This window comes from Oculina patagonica, chromosome 14 (genome assembly GCF_052425735.1).
Source record: "Oculina patagonica isolate OP01 chromosome 14, crgOcupat, whole genome shotgun sequence".
NCBI classification, from domain to species: domain Eukaryota; kingdom Metazoa; phylum Cnidaria; class Anthozoa; order Scleractinia; family Oculinidae; genus Oculina; species Oculina patagonica.
In genome coordinates this window covers 16,091,820-16,114,455 of record NC_135771.1, presented here as the reverse complement: position 1 = coordinate 16,114,455, position 22,636 = coordinate 16,091,820, and the positions used below count along the sequence as shown (strand labels likewise).

The 22,636-nt window shown below is 38.1% G+C and overlaps 3 protein-coding genes across 4 annotated transcripts; all 3 read right to left on the bottom strand.

The window, feature by feature from the left end:
* Positions 1-1,953: 1,953 nt before the first annotated feature.
* LOC144638653 (collagen triple helix repeat-containing protein 1-like) lies at positions 1,954-8,128 on the bottom strand. Of its 2 annotated transcripts, XM_078497871.1 has the most exons (5): positions 7,875-8,128; positions 5,360-5,432; positions 4,319-4,687; positions 2,563-3,029; positions 1,954-2,110 (listed from the first exon to the last, which is right to left on the bottom strand). In XM_078497871.1, exons 3-4 carry the CDS (start codon positions 4,637-4,639, stop codon positions 2,664-2,666), a joined length of 687 nt encoding a protein of 228 aa, XP_078353997.1. In that variant the 5' UTR covers positions 4,640-4,687; positions 5,360-5,432; positions 7,875-8,128; the 3' UTR covers positions 1,954-2,110; positions 2,563-2,663. The 2 variants fall into 2 exon arrangements, with proteins under 2 accessions (XP_078353997.1, XP_078353996.1); XM_078497870.1 differs by lacking the exon at positions 7,875-8,128 and having other exon boundaries at positions 5,360-5,627.
* A 51-nt stretch (positions 8,129-8,179) lies between these two features.
* On the bottom strand, positions 8,180-10,846 carry LOC144638678 (uncharacterized). Its single transcript, XM_078497905.1, has 2 exons — positions 9,789-10,846; positions 8,180-8,892 (listed from the first exon to the last, which is right to left on the bottom strand). Exons 1-2 carry the CDS (start codon positions 9,949-9,951, stop codon positions 8,603-8,605), a joined length of 453 nt encoding a protein of 150 aa, XP_078354031.1. The 5' UTR covers positions 9,952-10,846; the 3' UTR covers positions 8,180-8,602.
* A 2,923-nt stretch (positions 10,847-13,769) lies between these two features.
* On the bottom strand, positions 13,770-18,861 carry LOC144638655 (uncharacterized). The gene is made up of 3 exons (XM_078497872.1): positions 18,616-18,861; positions 17,577-17,945; positions 13,770-14,584 (listed from the first exon to the last, which is right to left on the bottom strand). The coding sequence occupies exons 1-3, from the start codon at positions 18,763-18,765 to the stop codon at positions 14,219-14,221; spliced, it is 885 nt and encodes a 294-aa protein (XP_078353998.1). The 5' UTR covers positions 18,766-18,861; the 3' UTR covers positions 13,770-14,218.
* Positions 18,862-22,636: the final 3,775 nt, after the last annotated feature.

The following is a 22,636-nucleotide window of genomic DNA, read 5'->3' as shown; positions in this document are numbered from 1 at the left end:
TTTCGTTACCAACCAAACGTGAACTGGCCAAAATAAAACAGCGCGAGCAATATAAAAATTACAAACATTGTTTTTCTTCAACAAAAACAGTTACAAGTTTTACAATTGTACAGTTAGAGCGGGAAATAGGTTTCTTTGTGAACAAAGTTCAACAACAACTTTTTCACTAAACTCGAAGAAGAAGAGACGTGTTATTCGGTAACTACAGTCCGACCCCTTTCCATAAATGAATACTAAGTTGCTTACGAGTTCAGAGCAGTCGTTTGTACGAGCCGAATTTAAAAGAATACTTACGTACATGGTTGTTCAAACAAGAGTGTACAAAAATGAATAAACATTGTACAATAGTTGAAAAGGTTCTTTGTCACTTACAGAATGTGGGAAAATAAGGTCAAGCCAGGTTTCCTGCTAGAAAAATATCACCGAATACAGTGTATAAAACAACTTAAGGTCAGGAAACAAGTTATTCCAGGAAAGAATCCGTGGTTGACCAATCTAACGTCAAAAAGGTCAAGATCTATTTAATTATAAATAAGCAAACAAGTATGTCTTTTGTTCTTAAAACAATGGTTGATAGTGTAGGTTACCTAGGAATGAGTAAATATTATGAATTTACTTTGTCGTCCAATAGTCAAACAGAACTGTTTTCCGGCAAGTATCTCACAAGAAACCTTGACTCTCGTTACAACAAAACACACTAGATAAGAAAGATAACTTCAACCAAAATTGCACTCAATTCAAGCATTCTCGAAAATCAGTATATAATTGATACCGTAATCAAAGATGAAAAAAGTGTTTGATGATAAAAATAACTCCACAAAAGGTGTCAAAGAAATGAATTTATTACGTGAAAATTTAAATTTGTAGTGCAAAACAACCGTTCAAAAACGTCGACTTTTTATGGTTTAACACGATGATCAACAAAAAAGATAACTTCCTTTATTATGATCGTCACGCAACGTTCCTAGGCTTTTATAGATTGTGCTAGCATAATTTTTGGCATAATTGGAGCTAAAAAGCATAATTTGTGAAACGAGCACTGCCACGGCATAATTAGCAATTTTTAGCACTTTTTGGAGCATAAATTCATAAAATGTAGTAAATATGGTGTACTTTCTACAGAAATAAATGAAATTTAGGTAGTTTGTTCTTGCAATGCGTGTTTTAGCTATACAATTGTGATTGTTAAGTCGTTGGAGGCATTTTACAAACGGTTTAGAGATGCGAGCAGCTAATTTGGACAGCTGACGGCCGTGACAAACTGCCATAAACACAAATAAATTTACAACAACAGTTTATTTAAAAAACATCATAATTTGGTGTCGTTATTGCGCACCTCTATGTATAGAATCTACGTCATTTTGTAAGCATAATTTCGGAAATCAGAAGCATAATTTGGGAATTCTGGCATAATTTTACTGCATAATTTGGCAAAATTTTGAGCACTGCTAGTAGCATAATATGCCACTTTTAGGAGCACAATCTATAAAAGCCTAAACGTTCCTTGGATGATCATTGTGTGACGTCCCAAATAACTACTGGGAAGATGACCTTGAAAACAAAAAAACTCCCCGAGACAGATGGTGAGAAACGAAAAAAGAATCACACAAGCTAATTCTTCAGTTTATAGTACGCTACCAAGTTTTACCGATGACCTATTCGCAACACTGTAATTAGTAAGCAATAAAACATTTATTTTTGTTACTGGTCAACAATTCTTGTTAATTTCGTTTGCATTCTAGTCCTACCAAAAAATTAAAATCATGGTTTGCGTACGATTTTTGCGTACTTGTACTGTACCATCATACATCGGAAAAACACTCTTCAGCATCAGTGCAATTTGACTGTAACCTCCTTAACCTGATGCATGCCGCGTAAAGTCAATTGATGGGACTTGCATTTGACTGGCAAAACTTGTAGTTAAAGGAGTGTCTTTACCTGTTACTCAAGTGGTTTTTATTACAAGCTCTTTGCAATAAAATTTGCTTGTCAACAGCTTATCAACAAGAAGTTAAGCTTCGATTTTTTTGACGTTTAAGTTTAGAAAATGTTTACGCTAGACTGAAAACGTTTATGGTCTTATTTTAAAGCTTAGCCTTCTGACAAAACAGTTAATAATAATAATAATAATAATAATAATAATAATGATAATGATAATGATAATAAAAATAATAATAATAATAATAATAATAATAATAATGGTTTATTAACAGTATATCCATACTACATGGCTTTTCACCTGTTAATTCTGATTGAATATAGAAAAATTACAATTTGATATAGAAGAAAAAAGAAAAAAATTCCTATAGCTAAAAAAATTAAATTAATATAAAAGAAAAAATTCATATAGCTAACATGAAAAAAAAAATTTGATATAAAAGAAAATAGAAAAATTTCTAAAGCTAAAAATTACAATTAATAAAAAAGAAAAAATTCCTATAGCTAAAAAATATTAAAAGCTACTATTGGTCGCATCTTGACCTAGAAAGTGCTTCTACTCCCCTGCAGAAAATTTTAAAGTCGCTACAAGTTTTAAATTTTAAAGTCGCTACAAGTTCTAAGTTTTGATTAAAAACACGAAAAGAAAAATTTAAGTTTTCACTGCCAGAAAATAATCAGCATACGCTAAAACAGCGATAATTTCGATGCCGAGATCTGATCAATCAGGACTGGGGCCTGGACACTTCCTCGATCATTATCCGGGACACTGATTGCCATCCAGTGTGAGCGTCACCCAAGGTATAGCCACTAGGACATTGTCCTACCCATAATTCCACTCTAACCGTGCCTTGTGGGATGTTTTCACAGTATCCCTCAAATGATCGATGATGAAGCAGTTCGGGATTCCCAGCAGATGATGGCCAGCCATTGTACACAACAGCTTCGATTGTCATCGGTCCGCTGCATTCGTAACCATTGAACTTGAAGAACCACCGGTTACACTTGTTAGAAGATCCATGGACTCTCGTAACTCCCTGGAATGAGACTTTGATCGCTGTATCAGACTGAAGCTTGTTAAACGAGCAATCCTGGAACGAAAGAAAGTGAAATACAAGTCATTTTTCACGTCTTTAAGCTGGCGTAAATGTAAATTTGAGTAAAATTTTAAGAGGTTTAAAGAAAGGGTAGAAGAAAGAAAATTATTTTGGAACGACACGAGACAGTAAAGTCAAAGGCACCCCGGGTTGTCAAGGGACTGTTTTGGTGTCCATCTACTAATTTTATCTTTGAATTCTAATTTTAAAATCACATTATTAAAATCTTCAATATATGTTATTTCTCTTAATTTTACTAGTCCTTTGGAGAAAAACGCCTCCCAAACAGCGATCTCCAAAAATTACCCAGAAATTCCCAAAACACCGCAAAACATATTCGCATGCAACCCAAGTTAAGCGGTGGATAAACAGTCTTTAGGTGTACCCCGCCTTAAGAACGAGATTTTCAAAAAATCCAAGTTGTAACTGACATTGAGCTAATACGATATCAAGAAATCCATCACTTCAATACAAACTTTTGTTAGCGTATTTTTCCACTTGACGCTAAGATGCATTCAGCATTCTTGTTGAAACATGCACTTTCACCAAAACAATAAACAAAATAGCAAACGAATGCAGTCAACTCTCGTTATAAATAATATAGACTGTGATGAGCATATCGACAGTTGTGTAACTACTAAGTAATTGTTTGGTATAGAGGATGACAATGAATGAGGGTGTGAGGGTTTGATCTTTCCTAAAGAGGTCTAAAGAGTCGTCTTGAAGAAAAAGGGCGCAAGCTGAAGTGACGAAGCAAAGTCTTTTGTACAGCTACTGAAGCAAGTGATGAAAAATAAATCGCAAAGAAGACTTGTGAACTGTGTAAGTTTTGACACGTAGTGAGCAGCAGACTGCAGTTTTTCGTAATATTTTTATATGAGTAGTTCATGGTGTCTGCATTTATTGAGAGTCAAAACAATAAAATTGTTCTTTTTTTTGTACCACGAAAGTGTCCGTAATTCCGTCAATAGCGGGAGTCATTTCTAGTCAAACCTCTATAACTTTTGCTGGGGATCTGGATTTTGTCCGTAATAGCGAGTGTCCGTAATAGCGGGGTGTCCGCAAGGCGAGAGTTGACTATATAACATTATCAACAATCCAAACTGGCGGGAGATTTTCTTATAGCTCCTCGATATACCACCGCGGTTAGGCTGCCTAGTTGTGTTCTGCGGCTTCAATACGAATCAACTTGTACCAAAGCTTTTGCTGGCTGCAGACCCTCCCCACCCCTACCACAATTTGGCAAAGTTGGTAATTGTGGCAAAGACTAATTTTTCTCTTACCTTGATCTTCCCGCTATCTTTACCATCACTACTTTTCCACACACATTGTTTCCAGTTGGTTTGTGGCACTGCACTAGAAGGACTTGTCACGCTTTCTCCTTTCTCACCCTTGTCGCCTTTGATTCCTTGGTCTCCCACAAGTCCTCGCGCTCCTTTTATTCCCATCATACCTGGCGGTCCGTTCTTCCCACGAGGCCCTTCAATACCTCTCTCTCCCTTGGGTCCCATCGTTCCTTGCGATCCCTTGTCACCAGTCTGTCCTTTTGCTCCATCTCTTCCCTGTGGTCCTTGCGGCCCCGGAATGCCAGGCATTCCCGGCATGCCATTTGATCCTGGGATACCTGGAAATCCATGGGCAGATATGAATTTCTAGAAAGGAAGTAAAACATGTTTTCATTGGATGAAAAAACACAATGTAAAGCTTAAAACAACAGGAAAAGAGTACTATGTTTCTTATGTCGTTACATATCGTAATCTCACATGAGACGATACGAAAAAGTCTGAAGTATGCGTTCTTATTTGTCTCTAACCGCTGCAGTATCAGTTACTTGTAACGAGAGCACTGTTAGAGTCAGCTTGTCTACCTTGCTTGTTTGTTATTAGACTTGTGGGCTTGTAGGTCTACTTTGATAAAAAGATCCTCTTAATTTAGACTGAGACAACAATCACGTTCTTAAAACTTCAATAGTAATTTTCAACCTTGAAATCTGCGTCAGACATATTAGACCTCACCTCTGCAAGCTTAATATTTTCCACTAATCCTTCAATAACAAGGATGTTTGCTATTTTGTAAAGACAATTCTTACGGGCAGCAACACGGACATCATTAACGTTTCTTTATATTAATAAAAATATCAATGAAAGTATGAAGTAGAAATTCTCATATCGCTCTGTTTAACTTCTTAGTTAGAGAGTTCAGAACATCACGACTTAACTTGACCGCTAATTTTTAACAATCTGATCAACAAGCTCGAAAACGCAATAACCATATTTTAAATCAATAAAATCATCAAAAGAGGCAATCAATATTCTAATCTGTACCTCACATAGGCCTTTGGTAGCACCGGTGTCTTGTTGTTGAGGACTGGTAGTGGTTTCCAGTGAGTTTCCTGTTCTACAGAACACCAACAAAACAGCAAAATATACAAACTGTGCCATGTTCGAACAGACAGAACAATAAAAATACTTCATTCAAGAGTAGCACTAGAAACAACAGCAGTCGGGGGCTTCACTTCTGTGGTTTAACTCGCTTCGTCAAGCTCCGTGATGGAATGTGCTCAGTTTTAAAGGCGCTTCTTTTTATTCCATGGAATGTAATTTAGATTTTAGATAATTGTCTGTAAGATAACCGACATGTCTGTATTTCAATGAAAAGATAAGGAGATCTCAAGTCACACACGTGCAGGCTGGAGATAAGATTTTACTGGTTGTTAAAGGGAGGCTCAAGGACTTCCCTAGAAGCTCCTAGAAAAAGAAGGATAGTGTAGATTTTGCTGGTTGCTGACATATTTTCTTTTGATATGAGCCGGGGAAGACGTTAAGAGGGCAGGTTCAAAAATTGTTATTGAGAATCAGACATTTTTGTTAGGTGCCCCTAGGCGTTAACATTAGTACAAATGCTTCTCAGGGGTGCCAAGCGTGTTCCGGCAAACGAGTTTTACTGTGGAAACAGCACGACCTAGGAACCGATGTTAAAAACTAACGAAGAGTTTTTAAACTTAATGGGACAAGAGAAAACTACGCAAGGACAAAAGGCATCCGAAGATAAACCGAAATACAACAATTGACAAACATTGCACTTTTCAAACTTACTTGTGGCGACTGAATTCGTCATTTTAACTTAACGATGTTCGTGGCACGGAAAACGTGGAATTTTCTGGCCCTTAAACCTGAAACACAGGCTCTCCTGGCCTTCAATTAAACGACGCACGACAACGGTACAACTGAAAAAATACTTGAATTGACGCCACAAAATTACGCTTAACTTATCGAAACTTAAACTTGAATCTCAAATCTATACTTGTAATTGGCAAGAACAACATTAACGAGTATTTGTTTGTGAAAGTAGAAGAATCGAGAAGAATTTCAGCAGTGTAGTACACGCCAGTAGCTCTGTCCTCGCAATAAAGAACGCTTGGCAAGTCTCATGGCCTGTTAGTTTGTTACTCGTCCCCGAACCAAGATCTGTCCGGTAACAATAGATCTCTTCTGCGGCGCGCGAATCTGAAACGTGTGTGGTGATAACAGCTAGGGTGTCTGTGAGGGGGTGTTACGAAAACTAAGACCCTCGAAAACGAAGACCTATTAAAGACCTTAGACCCGGTCTTAGTTTTCGTACTACGAAAATTAAGACCCCAGATCTTAGTTTTCGTACTACGAAACTAAGACCCTATATTAAAATTAGAAAGACCATTGAAATAACTATTGTAGACGTACAATGAGCACCAGTAACTGTTATTTTTGCTTTTAATATGTGAGACACTTCGCGCGTAGTGTTTTCTAGGTCTTTCTTCAGTCAACACTCCTTTCGGCTCTTGGCTTTGTTTTTCTACGCAATTGTGTGTGCGATGAGTGCTAGTTCGCAACAAATTTCCCCGTCGAAAGAGCGATAGGAATAGTTTAGGGCCTCAATAGGTTTAAGCAAACTGAATTCGAGCGCGTACTCTCTTTGTTGCGTGACAGAAGTGCACAATAGCTCGGTGGAACAATAGCTTGCTTTCAGCCAATGAGGTCGAAGGTCGGCTATCGGACGTGAGACAGAAGTAAACATTTTGGCGCGAAATTGAGACACATGTTTAGATCGAGGGGTAAAATTTTCAGCTATGTCGGTTTTTCGAAAGTTTAAGCTTCCTCAGCTATTACGAAAAGGGCTGCCTGAAAGCCAAATTGGTGAAGACATTCCGCGCTTCAAATGTAGTGAATTGCAGTTTAAACAGAGGATAGGACAAGGTTCCTTTGGAGATGTTTACACAATAGAATAAAGAGGTTCAGGAGATACGAAGTGTCACACCGTTGTCGTCACATATTAAAAGCTAAAATAACAGTTACTGGTGCTCATTGTACGTCTACAATAGTTAGTTCAATGTTTTTTCTGATTTTAATATATCAATCAATCAATCAATCAATCAATCAAACTTTATTTATAGAGGGTTACACGTAATAGTTTTACAACTAATAAATTTGTGGCCCTCTCTAATGTACTAAAAAATTACGAATCTACTATAAACAATAATCTAATTTAACAGCACAGAAACGGCGCTTGCATATATTGTTGACACCCTGTTTTTCAATCTAGACAAAAACCATGTTAATGGTCTGGTTCTAGTAGACTATAAGAAGGCTTTTGACATGGTGGATCATGTGACTTTGCTTAGCAAGCTTGAAGCTTACAAACTAGACAGTAACGCTTTACTTTGGTTCAGTTCATACTTAACCGATCGAACTCAACTGGTATCAGTTAAAGGAGAAACTTCGACCGTTAGGAGCATTACAGCGGGTGTGCCACAGGGTTCCATATTGGGTCCCTTACTTTTTGTGCTGTTTATCAATGACTTACCTCTACATGTCCATACGCGGTTGGACATGTTTGCGGATGACACCACCCTTCTCGCTTCTTCCGATTGTGCAAATGTTGAAAAACTTAAGAACACTCTCTCCAGTGAGGTCTCCAATGTACATGAGTGGGCAACTAACAACAAACTGCCACTAAATTGTTCCAAGACGAAGACAGGGTCTCAGTTTTCGTAGCGGGTCTTAGGTCTTAGGTCTTCGTTTTCGAGGGTCTCAGTTTTCGTACTACGAAAAATTAAGACCGGGTCTTAGGTCTTAGGTCTTCGTTTTCGAGGGTCTTAGTTTTCGTAACACCCGTCTGTGAGGACCCAACTCCTATCTGCTCGCAGTCGTTGCCGGACCGTGACAACTCTTCTTTATAAATGGATAGATCCTTTTCGGATGCAATGACTATCAACTCCTGGCACATAATATCTTTTGCGATTTGCACTGCAAAAGAAGAGACATTTTTAACATGATATAAAATGTGTATTAACTTAAAAGCATAATAAATATTTATTTTATACCATCAACAAAACGTCTATTGTTCATCCTCTGCCCCCTCTCATGACCTATTCCCTCTATTTACCTAGCAACCATAACGAAGGCCAAAATTTTTCTATATGATTGGTTCTTATCGAGCAAACACTTTTTGCAGCAAGCGCATTTAGTTGTCCATAAAGATTTTCCAAAAAAAGAAAGTGTTCAAGAACGAAGATTACAATGACAAGGTGTTCAGGAAAGAAGTTTGCGTGATGCACATGTAAGGGTGCTAAATGAAATCATCTTAAGTTTGAGAAGAACATAAGTACATTTTTTCTGGTATAATGATAATCCGTTCTTACCATCTAACGTAGTATCGACCACGATGTCGGAAGAGAATATACAAACTTTTAGAAGGCTTTCAAGTATTTGGAAGTAGTTATATATTGTGCCATTTAATGGCAGGTTGTATGTCTGTTTGATAGCAGGTGAAATCTTCTTGTAAATGGCCACGGGCCTTACTCCAACTGGTAATGTTTTGTCTAAAAAAAAGAGAAAGAATGTAGTTTAGTTTTTATTAAAAGATATATGTATATAATTCAGTTAACCTTTCACCGGCAAAGCCAATACAGTGCTCGTTAAATAATCCAGTTGGTCAGTGAACTACTCAAGACTTGAGTGGATGATCATTTAATACAAACTTTCGTAGGCCACTCATCAGTAAAAAGGTAAGGTAGGTAAAGTCTTTGTCCGAGCCATGAGGCTCATACAGCCGGAGCTTATCCCGGTTTCCGTAGCATTAAGCGACTAGGAGTATTGCTACTCCCCCCTGGATGGGATGCTAGTCCATCGCAGGGTTACCCCCCCAGCAGTAAATTCGCCGGTACCCATTTATACACCTGGGTGGAGAGAGGCACTGTGAGAGTAAAGTGTCTTGCCCAAGAACACAACGCAGCGCCCCGGCCAGGCCTCGAACCCGGGCCGTTCGACTCGGAGTCGAGCGCGCTAACCATTAGGCCACCGCGCCTCCCACAGGCCACTTATCAGTAACTGAGTTTAAAAAAGTTTCGGCAAAAGAAATGTTGATAGTATATTTAAAATGTTTCAGGTTTATTGGAATTAACGAATCTCTTACAATTTAAAACTAACTTTTGAATGTAACTAAAAAGTTCGAGACTGAACTGGGAAATGTAACCTAGAGAATATATATCATCTGATATGTCTCAGTTTTCGGCTGCACTACGCATAAAGTGACGTGATTATACCAAGCGAAAAATATTTGATGGATTAAACTCACAGTGATGTATACACAGATTGACAAATATATTAGAATTGGCCATGGCTCGAAATATCAGTGCCAAGTTTGTGTAAGCTTCAAAAACTGCTACTTCTTAAGGAATGATTTTGTTTAAATATGTCGTGGTAGTGCGGCCTTCACCTTTTATTTCGTGCTTCTTGCAATGATCTTTTTCTAAAGTCACTATTCCGAGGTCCAGTCTGAGCTCGTCACCGAGCTCAAACAGCTGCGGCGGAGACAAGTAGTCCGTAAAGACTATAAACAGCTGGCGCTGTAAATGGTTTTTGTTTTTGCTGATAATCATCTTTAGAATGGCTCTGTCAAAAGGAAATATAAATAGACTTCTTTAGCGTGATTATTTGATGCGATTTAAACATTTTATTTTCATGGAAACGAATGTGCCAACTCTTAATCTCGTTCCCACATCTCGCGGGTTAGACGAAGCCGGAGATCTGGGAACGAGATTAGCCAACTCTGTCTAATACGACTCTCAAGGAGTTATCGTTTCAAACTCTATCATTTTGAGGTCTAAGGCAGGTTATGTTTTCGATTAGCGCCATCGTAATAATTTTGATATCAGCATATGGGCCATAAAGAATACTTTAAAGAGAAAAGAATGCTCGCGGTTTTTTGAAAACAAATATCAATGCTGAAAAATGGATTCATGGCCAATTTACGCATAATGAACACACACAAACACATAAAAGCTTTTTTTAGGCGAGGAGGATTTCAGTAGAGTAAAATTTCGCTGAAATCACTTGGAACTGATATTAAATATGAAAGAAGTGCGATTAGTTATTTGCCTCCCGAGACAAAGTGATTTCTCAACGGACTATTTGCTTGAATTATTGATTGCAACACAAAAAATGTTAGCAAAGATATCGGTATCTATTTCAAAAGTTATTCAAGACTGCCAATTAGATATCTTTAGGCTGTGGACATAAATTATTCTTTGAAAGGAAGAAATAATCCTTTTAAACATAAAGAGTCGATAAAGAGGCACGCACTAGAAAATGGTCAAATATTTATGATTCCATATATGTTCGGGAGAACGAAGTGTCGCCAGAAATGAGAACCAACGAAATATATTTGAACAGCGGATGGATTTTATAAAAGCCGATTTAAGTGCAGCGTGTAAGACCCGGGTTTTTTAAACATCATTCAGCCGTCGATCATTCGCCCAAGTCAATCACGAAAGTGGCGAAAAATCAGTTTTTTTCTTGCATTTATTCGCGCGCTCGGTCGCGTAGTTGAATTCGTCATTTGACCGAGCCAGTTTTAGCAAGCGCGCACGTCCGAAGCAAGTGACCCACACTCCTCGCTTCTGATTGGTTCGTTCTGAGCATGCGCATGTAAGTTATCCTGGACTCTCTTCGCGCGCCAGGGTTCAACCCCTATAAAAGGCGCGTGGAAGAGAGAGTTCAGGGACTGAACTAGTCGAACGGAAGAGCAGAGAAGCGAATAAAACTTTTCGCGGCTATAATTATATAGCTGTCAGTAACCCCTATATTGTCAGCGCAGCTATTTTTCCTTAATTTCTGAGAACTGTCCAATTTGGGATTAAATTTGGATAGTTAGGACTTTCAGGTAAAATGCACAAACACTGTCCAATTTAAGAAAAATTGGACAGTTTTGTCTCAGCCAATCAAGTCGAAGAAAAAACAACATGTGACGGATATTAGCCAATTAGCACAAAGCATAGCGTCAGCCCTGTAAACTTGTTCGCATTGTTAGTCGACAATGGCGGAATTTTATAAGGCAAGTTTGCTACGTTTTTCCATTCCTCTCAGTTTTGCTTGCCAGCAATATTAACAACAAGGAGAAATTTTCTAAGTTGTCAGAAGAAGAGGAGCTAGCGACACAAAGAAGCAAAAACCAAGAGCAAAACACCTGCATGAGCTAGATGCAATTTTTTGTCATCTTTTTTTCGTCATGAGCTAGATGCAATTTTTTGTCGTTTTTTTGCTGAAATTCGAAAAGAAAAGACGGCGATGAAGTACGAACGAGATAGTGGAAAGAAGTATGTCAGATCCAAGAAGTTGTAAAGCTCTTCGGTCACTTTGTTTACGACTTTCATTGATTGATGCAGTGTTTTTACTCACTTTGTAGCAAGCTTTGATAAACTCAGGTGAATTAAATAGCCGATTCCCTCTATAGCGCGCGCCTGCAGGGAGTCACGGTAGTTGTATTCAGCAAACCATGCGCGAGACTCAGCAACGATGCACGTTGCTGAGTCTCGCGCATGGTTTGATGAATACAACTACGGTGATTCCCTGCAGGCGTGCGCTATAGAGGGAATCGGGTATTGTACTGTTTTGTTTAAGTTTTATTTGTGAATACAATGCTTTGAGTGAGTTCAGGAGTTGATGGGCTCCTGGTGAGTTACATGTCCAATTTGGAAATAATTAGATTCAAAAAGTTTCTCTGACAGCCAAATTGGACTCGGCCTACGGCCTCGTCCAATTTTCAACGGACGTTACACTTGTTATTAAGTGCGTAGTCAAAGGCTACCATCTTCTCAAGTAGCCTATACGTTAGTGTAAACCTTGCCCCTTTTCTTAATAACGTTGCTTTTGCTGCATAACAGACATAACAGTATACCACGAAAACGAATAAATGAGGTATTGATCGCTTTTAAGAGCCACTGAGTTGATGTAATAACACCTATATTGAATCAAGCCAAATAAAAAAAAGATCGATGAAAATCGATGGTAATCGATGACAGTCGATGAAAATCGATGAAATTAAAAGTCACAAAATTTTCCGTCATCGATTTCCAATATCAATCGATTAATTGGCATTTATTATTATCGATTGGTATCGATTATCATCGATTATCGGTTACATCGATTGGTCAGGCCGCGATAGATGTCGCACGAGCAACATCGTTCCCAGTGCCCTCTCGCTTTCTCAGTGCTTTTTAAAGATGGAACATGTTCTGCCCAACTTAAGAGCGAGGAAAATCTCTTGACTTTCTATTGTAGAATCGGTGATAAATGTGCTGACTCATCAATCAATTCTAGATAAAGTTCTCGGGTCCCTTAAAAGACTTAGTCGAATGCAAAAAGAAAACAATCGGGAAAATTCGCATATGATTTGGTGCTATGCATAGCTCAACTAAAGCAACTCGACCTGTCATTCCTCGCGCGCTTTTTATTCGCGCTAGCGCTCAGTTCCCCTTCTCTCTCCCCTCGCTATGCCTACAACACAGGCTACATTTAAACATGGCGAAATAGTTTGCTCGTGCACTGTGTGGCTGGATTTATAAAACTGAATTTTAGCCAAAGCTTGAATTACATACAGGACATTACAATTTCTTCATCATCTTGATCATCGATGATCAACAAAAAATTAAAGATAATTTCCTTTATTATGATCGTCACGCAACGTTCCTGGATAATCATTGTGTGACGTCTGGGAAGATGACTTGAAAACAAAAAAACTGAGACAGATGGTGAGAAACGAAAAAAGAATCACACAAGCTAATTCTTCATTTTAAAGTACGCTACCAAGTTTAACCGATGACCTATTCGCAACACTGTAATTAGTAAGCAATAAAACATTTATTTTTGTTACTGGTCAATAATTCTTGTTAATTTCGTTTGCATTCTAGTCCTACCAAAAAATTAAAATCATGGTTTGCGCACGTTTTTTGAGTACTTGTACTGTACCATCATACATCGGAAAAACACTCTTCAGCATTAGTGCAATTTGACTGTAACCTCTGCTGTAACCTGATGCATGCCGCGTAAAGTCAATTGATGGGACTTGCATTTGACTGGCAAAACTTGTAGTTAAAGGAGTGTCTTTACCTGTTACTCAAGTGGTTTTTATTACAAGCTCTTTGAAATAGGCTTGTCAACAGCTTATCAACAAGAAATTAAGCTTCGATTTTTTTGACGTTTAAGTTTAGAAAATGTTTACGCTAGACTGAAAACGTTTATGGTCTTATTTTAAAGCTTAGCCTTTTGACAAAACAGTTAATAATAATAATAATAATAATAATAATAATAATAATAATAATAATAATGATAATGATAATGATAATGATAATGATAATAAAAATAATAATAATAATAATAATAATAATAATGGTTTATTAACAGTATATCCATACTACATGGCTTTTCACCTGTTAATTCTAATTGAATATAGAAAAATTACAATTTGATATAGAAGACAAAAAGAAAAAAAAATTCCTATAGCTAAAAAAATTACAATTAATATAAAAGACAAAAAATCATATAGCTAACATAAAAAAATTACAATTTGATATAAAAGACAAATAGAAAAATTCCTAAAGCTAAAAACTTACAATTAATATAAAACGACAAAAATTCCTATAGCTAAAAAAATATTAAAAGCTACTATTGGTCGCATCTTGACCTAAGAAAGTGCGTTCTGACTCCCCTGCAGAAAATTTTAAAGTCGCTACAAGTTTTAAATTTTAAAGTCGCTACAAGTTCTAAGTTTTGTTTAAAAACACGAAAAGAAAAATTTAAGTTTTCACTGCCAGAAAATAATCAGCATACGCTAAAACAGCGATAATTTCGATGCCGAGATCTGATCAATCATGACTGGGGCCTGGACACTTCCTCGACCATTATCCGGGACACCGAGTGCCATCCAGTGTAAGCGTCACCCAAGGTACTGCCACTAGGACATTGTCCTACCCATAATTCCACTCTAACCGTGCCTTGTGGGATGTTTTCACAGTATCCCTCAAATGATCGATGATGAAGCAGATTTGGATTCCCAGCAGATGATGGCCAGCCATTGTACACAACAGCTTCGATTGTCATTGGTCCGCTGCATTCGTTACCATTGAACTTGAAGAACCACCGGTTACACTTAGCAGAAGATCCATAGACTCTCATATTTCCCTGGAATGAGACTTTGATCGCTGTATCAGACTGAAGCTTGTTAAACGAGCAATCCTGGAACGAAAGAAAGTGAAACAAGTCATTTTTCACGTCTTTAAGCGGGCGTAAATGTAAATGTGAGTGAAATTTTAAGAGGTTTAAAGATGAATTCCAGTCCGTACTGCGCAATCTCGGCTACAATGTTTATGTGAGCCCACACGAACGAATGTTTACAAGCAAAACTAAAAATTCCACGACAGACTTACCTTTTTCTTCATAATTAACGCCAGATATCCTTGCAGAACAAAAAATAACGAGTAGAGGAACCTTGACGCTATTTCAAACCGACATTTCAGCTCATCGGAAATTCTTGAACGAAACGAACTGTAACAGCGGACTAAAAAACTTCATGTATGCTGTCACCGAAGTGTAACGTTTCAACGAATTCAAAACAAAAACGAAAACAAACCCCGAGTCTGCGCAGTACGGACTGGAAATCAGCTTTAAAGAAGGGGTAGAAGAAAAAAAAATATTTTGGAACGCCACCAGACAGTAAAGTCAAAGGCACCCCAGGTTGTCAAGGGACTGTTTTGGTGTCCATCTCAGTAATTTTATCTTTGAATTCTAATTTTAAAATCACATTATTAAAATCTTCAATATATCTTATTTCTCTTAATTTTACTAGTCCTTTGGAGAAAAACGCCTCCCAAACAGCGATCTCCAAAAATTACCCAGAGATTCCCAAAACACCGCAAAACATATTCGCATTCAACCCAAGTTAAGCGGTGGACAAACTTTTGTTAGCGTATTTTTCCACTTGACGCTAAGATGCATTCAGCATACTTGTTGAAACGTGCACTTTTACCAAAACAATAAAAAAAAATATAGCAAACAAAGACTTTCATTAATAAGTTTAATGCCTTATGATGTTGGTGGCAGTGGAGACTGTTTTTTAGGTCAGTTTCACACCAACTGTATGGAACTTCAGAGTTGCATTTTCAAATTCGTGCTGCTGGTATTAGGCACTTGAATAATCATACAGAATTTTATGTTGAGAGCGTTTCTGACAATAGTTGGCAAGACTACATTCAGCAAATGTCAACACCAGGAACTTGGTGTGACAATGTAATTATCCAGGCAGTAAGTATTTTTAGTTGAAAGCAAATTCTGCAATATTAATTCATACTTCAATATATTGCTGTTTCAAGTTAAAAGTGCTTTCTATGGAATTCACATGTTGCTGTTTCAAATATAAAATAATGTTGTCTGTAACCTTAAAGGAACAGTGCCACAGCTGAGTTTAAGTTTGAACTTTGAACTGTGTCGTTACTTTCATACTTGTGTGTTACACATAACACACATTCAAAGACAAGCAATTGTCATTCATTCTTGGAATTAATAAAGTTATTGTTCACAGTTTATTCGCAATCAATGTTGTTAAATTATTCTTACAAACATTTCACCTTCCTCTTTTGTCCCATCACCAACAAATTGTACAAGAAAAAGGGGAAATCTCAGTCAACACCAAAAACTACCCCTCCTTTCAAGCCTTACTCGAACGCATTCCCCTAATCGCTGATTACTACTAGTAAATAATATAGACTGTGATGAGCATATCGACAGTTGTGAAACTACTCAGTAATTGTTTGGTATAGAGGATGACAATGGATGAGGGTTTGATCTTTCCTAAAGAGGTCTAAAGAGTCGTCTGGAAGAAAAAGGGCGCAAGGTGAAGTGAAGAAGCAAAGTCTTTTGTACAGCTACGGAAGCAAGTGATGAAAAATAAATCGCAAAGAAGACTTGTGAACTGTGTAAGTTTTGACACGTAGTGAGCAGCAGACTGCAGTTTTTCGTAATATTTTTATATGAGTAGTTTATGGTGTCTGTCTGCATTTAATATACAATCTTCGTTCACTGTCCAAAATCCACGCGCGCAATTGGTTAAAATAGATCACGTGATTTTGCTTTACCTGTCGTCAGCAAACTCAGACAGTGCAGTATTGACAATAATGCACGAAAATCGTGCATTATTGAAGGTGTCTTCAGCTTCAAAGCTTGTAGAAGTGGAAGAAAAGTATATTCTTCAAATTATCAACGATCCAATACCAAACAAAATCGAAGAGGATAACAACTTGAAGCGCTTTCATGTTCAAAGGTAAACTGCAGCTCAATAAATACATTTTTGTGTGCGATTGACTTGCTTGTAGTTGCTTGATTGTGAAAGCCATCGACTTGCATTGAACAAGCTTCTCGCTGACTGTATTTATGAACGACCACAGCTGATGAACGATTTTATGAACCATTCTAAGTTTTATTTCTGTACGGCTAATTTGTGATTTTTATATTATTGATGTAATCCCGTGTAATTATGTACTACTACACTTCTTATTTTTAAACATTAAGTTTGTTGTTTGAAGTTCGTTAAGTCGATGATCGCTTGCAGTTCGATGCAGTGTACTCAGATTGTATATTAAAAGGGTTAGAGTCTGTTCGTTCGTGTTTTGTTGACAAATACACGCACTTGCTGGCCTCACAATGAACTCACAATTTTCAATACTGCACTCGGCTACGCCTCGTGCAGTATTGAAAATTTCTCGTTCATTGTGCGGCCAGCGCGTGCGTGTATTTGTCAACAAAACACTCACAACAGTCTCTAACCCATAATTATTGAGAGTCAAAACAATAAAATTGTTCTTTTTGTACCACGAAAGTGTCCGTAATTCCGTAATAGCGGGGGTCCGTAATAGCGGGAGTCATTTCTAGTCAAACCTCTATAACTTTTGCTGGGGATCTGGATTTTGTCCGTAATAGCGAGTGTCCGTAATAGCGGGGTGTCCGCAAGGCGAGAGTTGACTATATAACATTATCAACAATCCAAACTGGCGGGAGATTTTCTTATAGCTCTTACGCGTATATACCACCGCGGTTAGACTGCCTAGTTGTGTTCTGCGGCTCCAATATGAATCAACTTGTACCAGCAAAGCTTTTGCTGGCTGCAGACCCTCCCCCACCCCTACCACACTTTGGCAAAGTTGGTAATTGTGGCAAAGACTAATTTTTCTCTTACCTTGATCTTCCCGCTATCTTTACCATCACCACTTTTCCACACACACTGTTTCCAGTTGGTTTGTGGCACTGCACTAGAAGGTCTTGTCACGCTTTCTCCTTTCTCACCCTTGTCGCCTTTGATTCCTTGGTCTCCCACAAGTCCTCGCGCTCCTTTTATTCCCATCATACCTGGCGGTCCGTTCTTCCCACGAGGCCCTTCAATACCTCTCTCTCCCTTGGGTCCCATCGTTCCTTGCGATCCCTGGTCACCAGTCTGTCCTTTAGCTCCATCTCTTCCCTGTGGTCCTTGCGGCCCCGGAATGCCAGGCATTCCCGGCATGCCATTTGATCCTGGGATACCTGGAAATCCATGGGCAGATATGAATTTCTAGAAAGGAAGTAAAACATGTTTTCATTGGATGAAAAACACAATGTAAAGCTTAAAACAACAGGAAAAGAGTACTATGTTTCTTATGTCGTTACATATCGTAATCTCACATGAGACGATACGAAAAAGTCGGAAGTCTGCGTTCTTATTTGTCTCTAACCGCTTGCAGTATCAGTTACTTGTAACGAGAGAACTCTTAGAGTCAGCTTGTCTGCCTTGCTTGTTTGTTATTAGACTTGTGGCCTTGTAGGTCTACTTTGATAAAAAGATCCTCTTAATTTAGACTGAGACAACAATCACGTTCTTAAAACTTCAATAGTAATTTACAACCTTGATATCTGCGTCAGACATATTGGACCTCACCTCTGCAAGCTAAATATTTTCCACTAATCCTTCAATAGCAAGCATGTTTGCTATTTTGTGAAGACAATTCTTACGGGCAGCCACACGGACATAATTAACGTTTCTTTATATTAAAAAAATATCAATGAAAGTATAAAGTACAAATTCTCATATCGCTCTGTTTAACTTCTTAGTAAGAGAGTTCAGAACATCACGACTTAACTTGACCGCTAATGTTTAACAATCTGATCAACAAGCTCGAAAACGCAATAACCATATTTTAAATCATAAAATCATCAAAAGAGGCAATCAATATTCTAATCTGTACCTCACATAGGCGTTTAGTAGCACCGGTGTCTTGTTGTTGAGGACTGGTAGTGGCTTCCAGTGAGTTTCCTGTTCTACAGAACACCAACAAAACAGCAAAATATACAAACTGTGCCATGTTCGAACAGACAGAACAATAAAAATACTTCATTCAAGAGTAGCACTAGAAACAACAGCAGTCGGGGGCTTCACTTCTGTGGTTTAACTCGCTTCGTCAAGCTCCGTGATGGAATGTGCTCAGTTTTAAAGCCGCTTCTTTTTATTCCATGGAATGTAATTTAAATTTTAGAGAATTGTCCGTAAGATAACCGACATGTCTGTATTTCAATGAAAAGATAAGGAGATCAGGCCTACTCTGGGACCCAAAGTCGCTGTATTTTTGGGCGACTTAAGGCGATTTTAGCTTATTTTGTCCAAAATTACGGGCGATTTTGGGCGATTTAAGGCGATTTTGGGCGACTTTGGGCGATTTTGAGCGACGTTAGGCAATTTTAGGTGACCTTTTAGGCAAATTTAGGTGACTGACCTAAGTTCAGTTATGGTATACATGTACATGGGAATCATCATGGTACACCATAAAGCATTGTTACAGAAAATATCTATACTATTTAGAGCGACTTTAGGCGATTTGGGGCGACTTTAGGCGATTTTAGGCGACTTTGGGCGATGTTGGGTCCCAGAGTAGACCTGAGATCTCAAATCACACACGTGCAGGCTGGAGATAAGATTTTACTGGTTGTTAAAGGGAGCCTCAAGGACTTTCCTAGAAGCCCCTAGAAAAAGAAGGATAGTGTAGATTTTGCTGTTTGGTTTGCTGGTTGCTGACATATTTTCTTTTGATATGAGCCAGGGGAGACGTTAAGAGGACAGGTTCGAAAAATGTTATTGAGAATCAGAAATTTTTGTTAGGGACCCCTAGGCGTTAACATAAGTACACATGCTTCTCAGGGGCGCCAAGCGTGTTCCGGCAAACGAGTTTTACTGTTCAATAGAACAAATGCATTTAAAACAGTTTGTGAAATTCGTATCTCAACTGATACGCCCCCCCCCCCCTCCCCCCCCCCCCCCCCCCCCCCCCCCCCCCCCCCCCCCTGAAATTTTTGTATCCATCACTGCGACAGGAAGAAAGAGGATTCGACTGCAGTCGAAAGTGAGAGACCATAATTGAGAAAAGGGTCGTGAAAAGATATCTGAAATTGATGTGACATACGACATAAGGTTGATTTGCTAACAATGACGACATAAGGTTGATTTGCTAACAATGCAAGAACAAAGAAAACATTGCAGATGATCTACTATATACCTAAATAGCAAGTATAGCCACGAGCGTTCAATTTTTTCGTGTTTGCGTTGTAATAAGTTTGTAATTCTTGTCAGTATTTTTGTTCGGTTTTTGGTTTCTTTGTTAGCGTAGCTCATTATTATGTATTTCCCTGCAATTTAGTTTCTCGGTGTAGTATTATGTAATCGTTTATTGTCAATTTTCGTAACTTCATTATTCTATTCTTTCTTGCATTTATTCGCGCGTTCGGTCGCGTAGTTGAATTCGTCATTTGAGTGAGCCGAGCGAGCCAGTTTTAGCAAGCAAGCGCGTCCGAAGCAAGTGACGCCACACTCCTCGCTTCTGATTGGTTCGTTCTGAGCATGCGCATGCAAGTTATCCTGGACTCCCTTTGCGCGCCAGGGTTCATCCCCTATAAAAATCGCGTGGAAGAGAGAGTTCAGGGACTGGACTAGTCGAACGGAAGAGCAGAGAAGCGAATAAAACTTTTCGCGGCTATAATTATATAGCTGTCAGTAAATTATATATTGTCAGCCCAGCTATTTTTCTTAAATTTCTGAAAACTGTCCAATTTAGGATTAAATTTGGATAGGTTCAATTAGGCCTTTCAGGTAAAATGCACAAACTGTCCAATTTAAGAAAAATTGGACAGTTTTGTCTCAACTTATTGTTTGCCAATCAAGTCGAAGAAAAAACATGTGACGGATATAAGCCAATTAGCACAAAGCATAGCGTCAGCCCACTGTAAACTTGTTCGCATTGTTAGTCGACAATGGCGGAATTTTATAAGGCAAGTTTGCTACGTTTTTTATTTCTTTCAGTTTAGCTTGCCAGCAATAGTAACAACAAAGAGAAATTTTCTACGTTGTCAGAAGAGGAGCTAGCTACACTAAGAAGCAAAAACCAAGAGCAAAACACCTCCAATAGTAGTTATATATAATTCAATTCGCATTGAATTAGTCGACAATGGCGGAGTTTGCCAGGTTTTTCATTCCGCTTTTTGAGCTTTTCAGCAATAGTAACAACAAAAAGAAGTTTTCTACGTTGTCAGAAGAGGAGCTAGCAACACTAAGAAGCAAAAACCAAGAGCAAAACACCTGCATGAGCTAGATGCAATTTTTTGTCATTTTTTTTTTTCGTCATGAGCTAGATGCAATTTTTTGTCTTTTTTTTGCTGAAATTCGAAAAGAAAAGACGGCGATGAAGTACGAACGAGATAGTGAAAAGGAGTATGTCGGATTCAAGAAGTTGTAAAGCTCTTCGGACACTTTGTTTACGACTTTCATTGATTGATGCATTGTTTTTACTCACTTTGTAGCAAGCTTGAAATTGCAAACTCAGGCGAATTAAATTGTACTGTTTTGTTTAAGTTTTATTTGTGAATACAATGCTTTGTTTGAGTTCAGGAGTTTATGGGCTCCTGGTGAGTTACATGTCCAATTTGGAAATAATTAGATTCAAAAAATTTCTCTGACAGCCAAATTGAACTCGGCCTACGGCCTCGTCCAATTTTCAACGGACGTTACACTTGTTATTAAGTGCGTAGTCAAAGGCTACCATCTTCTCAAGTAGCCTATACGTTAGTGTAAACCTTGCCCCTTTTCTTAATACCGTTGTTTTTGCTGCATAACAGACATAACAGTATATCACGAAAACGAATAAATGAGGTATTGATCGCTTTTAAGAGCCACTGAGTTGATGTAATAACACCTATATTGAATCAAGCCAAATAAAAAAAGATCGATGAAAATCGATGGTAATCGCTGATAATCGATGACAGTCGATGAAAATCGATGAAATTAAAAGTCTCAAAATTTTCCGTCATCGATTTCCAATATTGGCATCGATTATTATCGATTGGTATCGATTAATAATAATAATAATAATAATAATAATAATAATAATAATAATAATAATATTAATAATAATAATAATATCGATTATCATCGATTGGTCAGGCCGGGATAATTGTCGCACGAGCAACATCGTTCCCAGTGCCCTCTCTCTTTCTCAGTGCTTTTTAAAGATGGAACATGTTCTGCCGAACTTAAGAGCGAGGAAAAACCTCTTGACTTTCTATTGCAGAATCGGTGATAAATGTGCTGACTCATCTATCAATTCTAGATAAAGTTCTCGGGTCCCTTGAAAGACTTAGTCGAATGCAAAAAGAAAACAATCGGGAAAAAATTCGCATATGATTTGGTGCTATGCATAGCTCAACTAAAGCAACTCGACCTGTCATTTTCCAGGAATAATAACTGTAATTTAATTTCTCTTTGTGCTACCTCCTCGCGCGCTTCTCATTCGCGCTGGAGCCTAGTTCCCCTTCTCCCACCCCTCGCTACGCCTACAACACAGGCTACATTTAAACATGGCGCATAAGTTTGCTCGCGCACTGTGTGGCTAGATTTATAAAACTGATTTTTAGCCAAAGCTTGAATTACATACAGGACATTACAATTTCTTCATCATCTTGATCATCGATGATCAACAAAAAAAAGATAACTTCCTTTATTATGATCGTCACGCAACGTTCCTGGATAATCATTGTGTGACGTCCCAAATAACTACTGGGAAGATGACTTGAAAACAAAAAAACTGAGACAGATGGTGAGAAACGAAAAAGAATCACACAAGCTAATTCTACATTTTATAGTACGCTACCAAGTTTTACCGATGACCTATTCGCAACACTGAAATTAAAAAAAAATTTTATTTTACTAATAAAGTAAGCAATAAA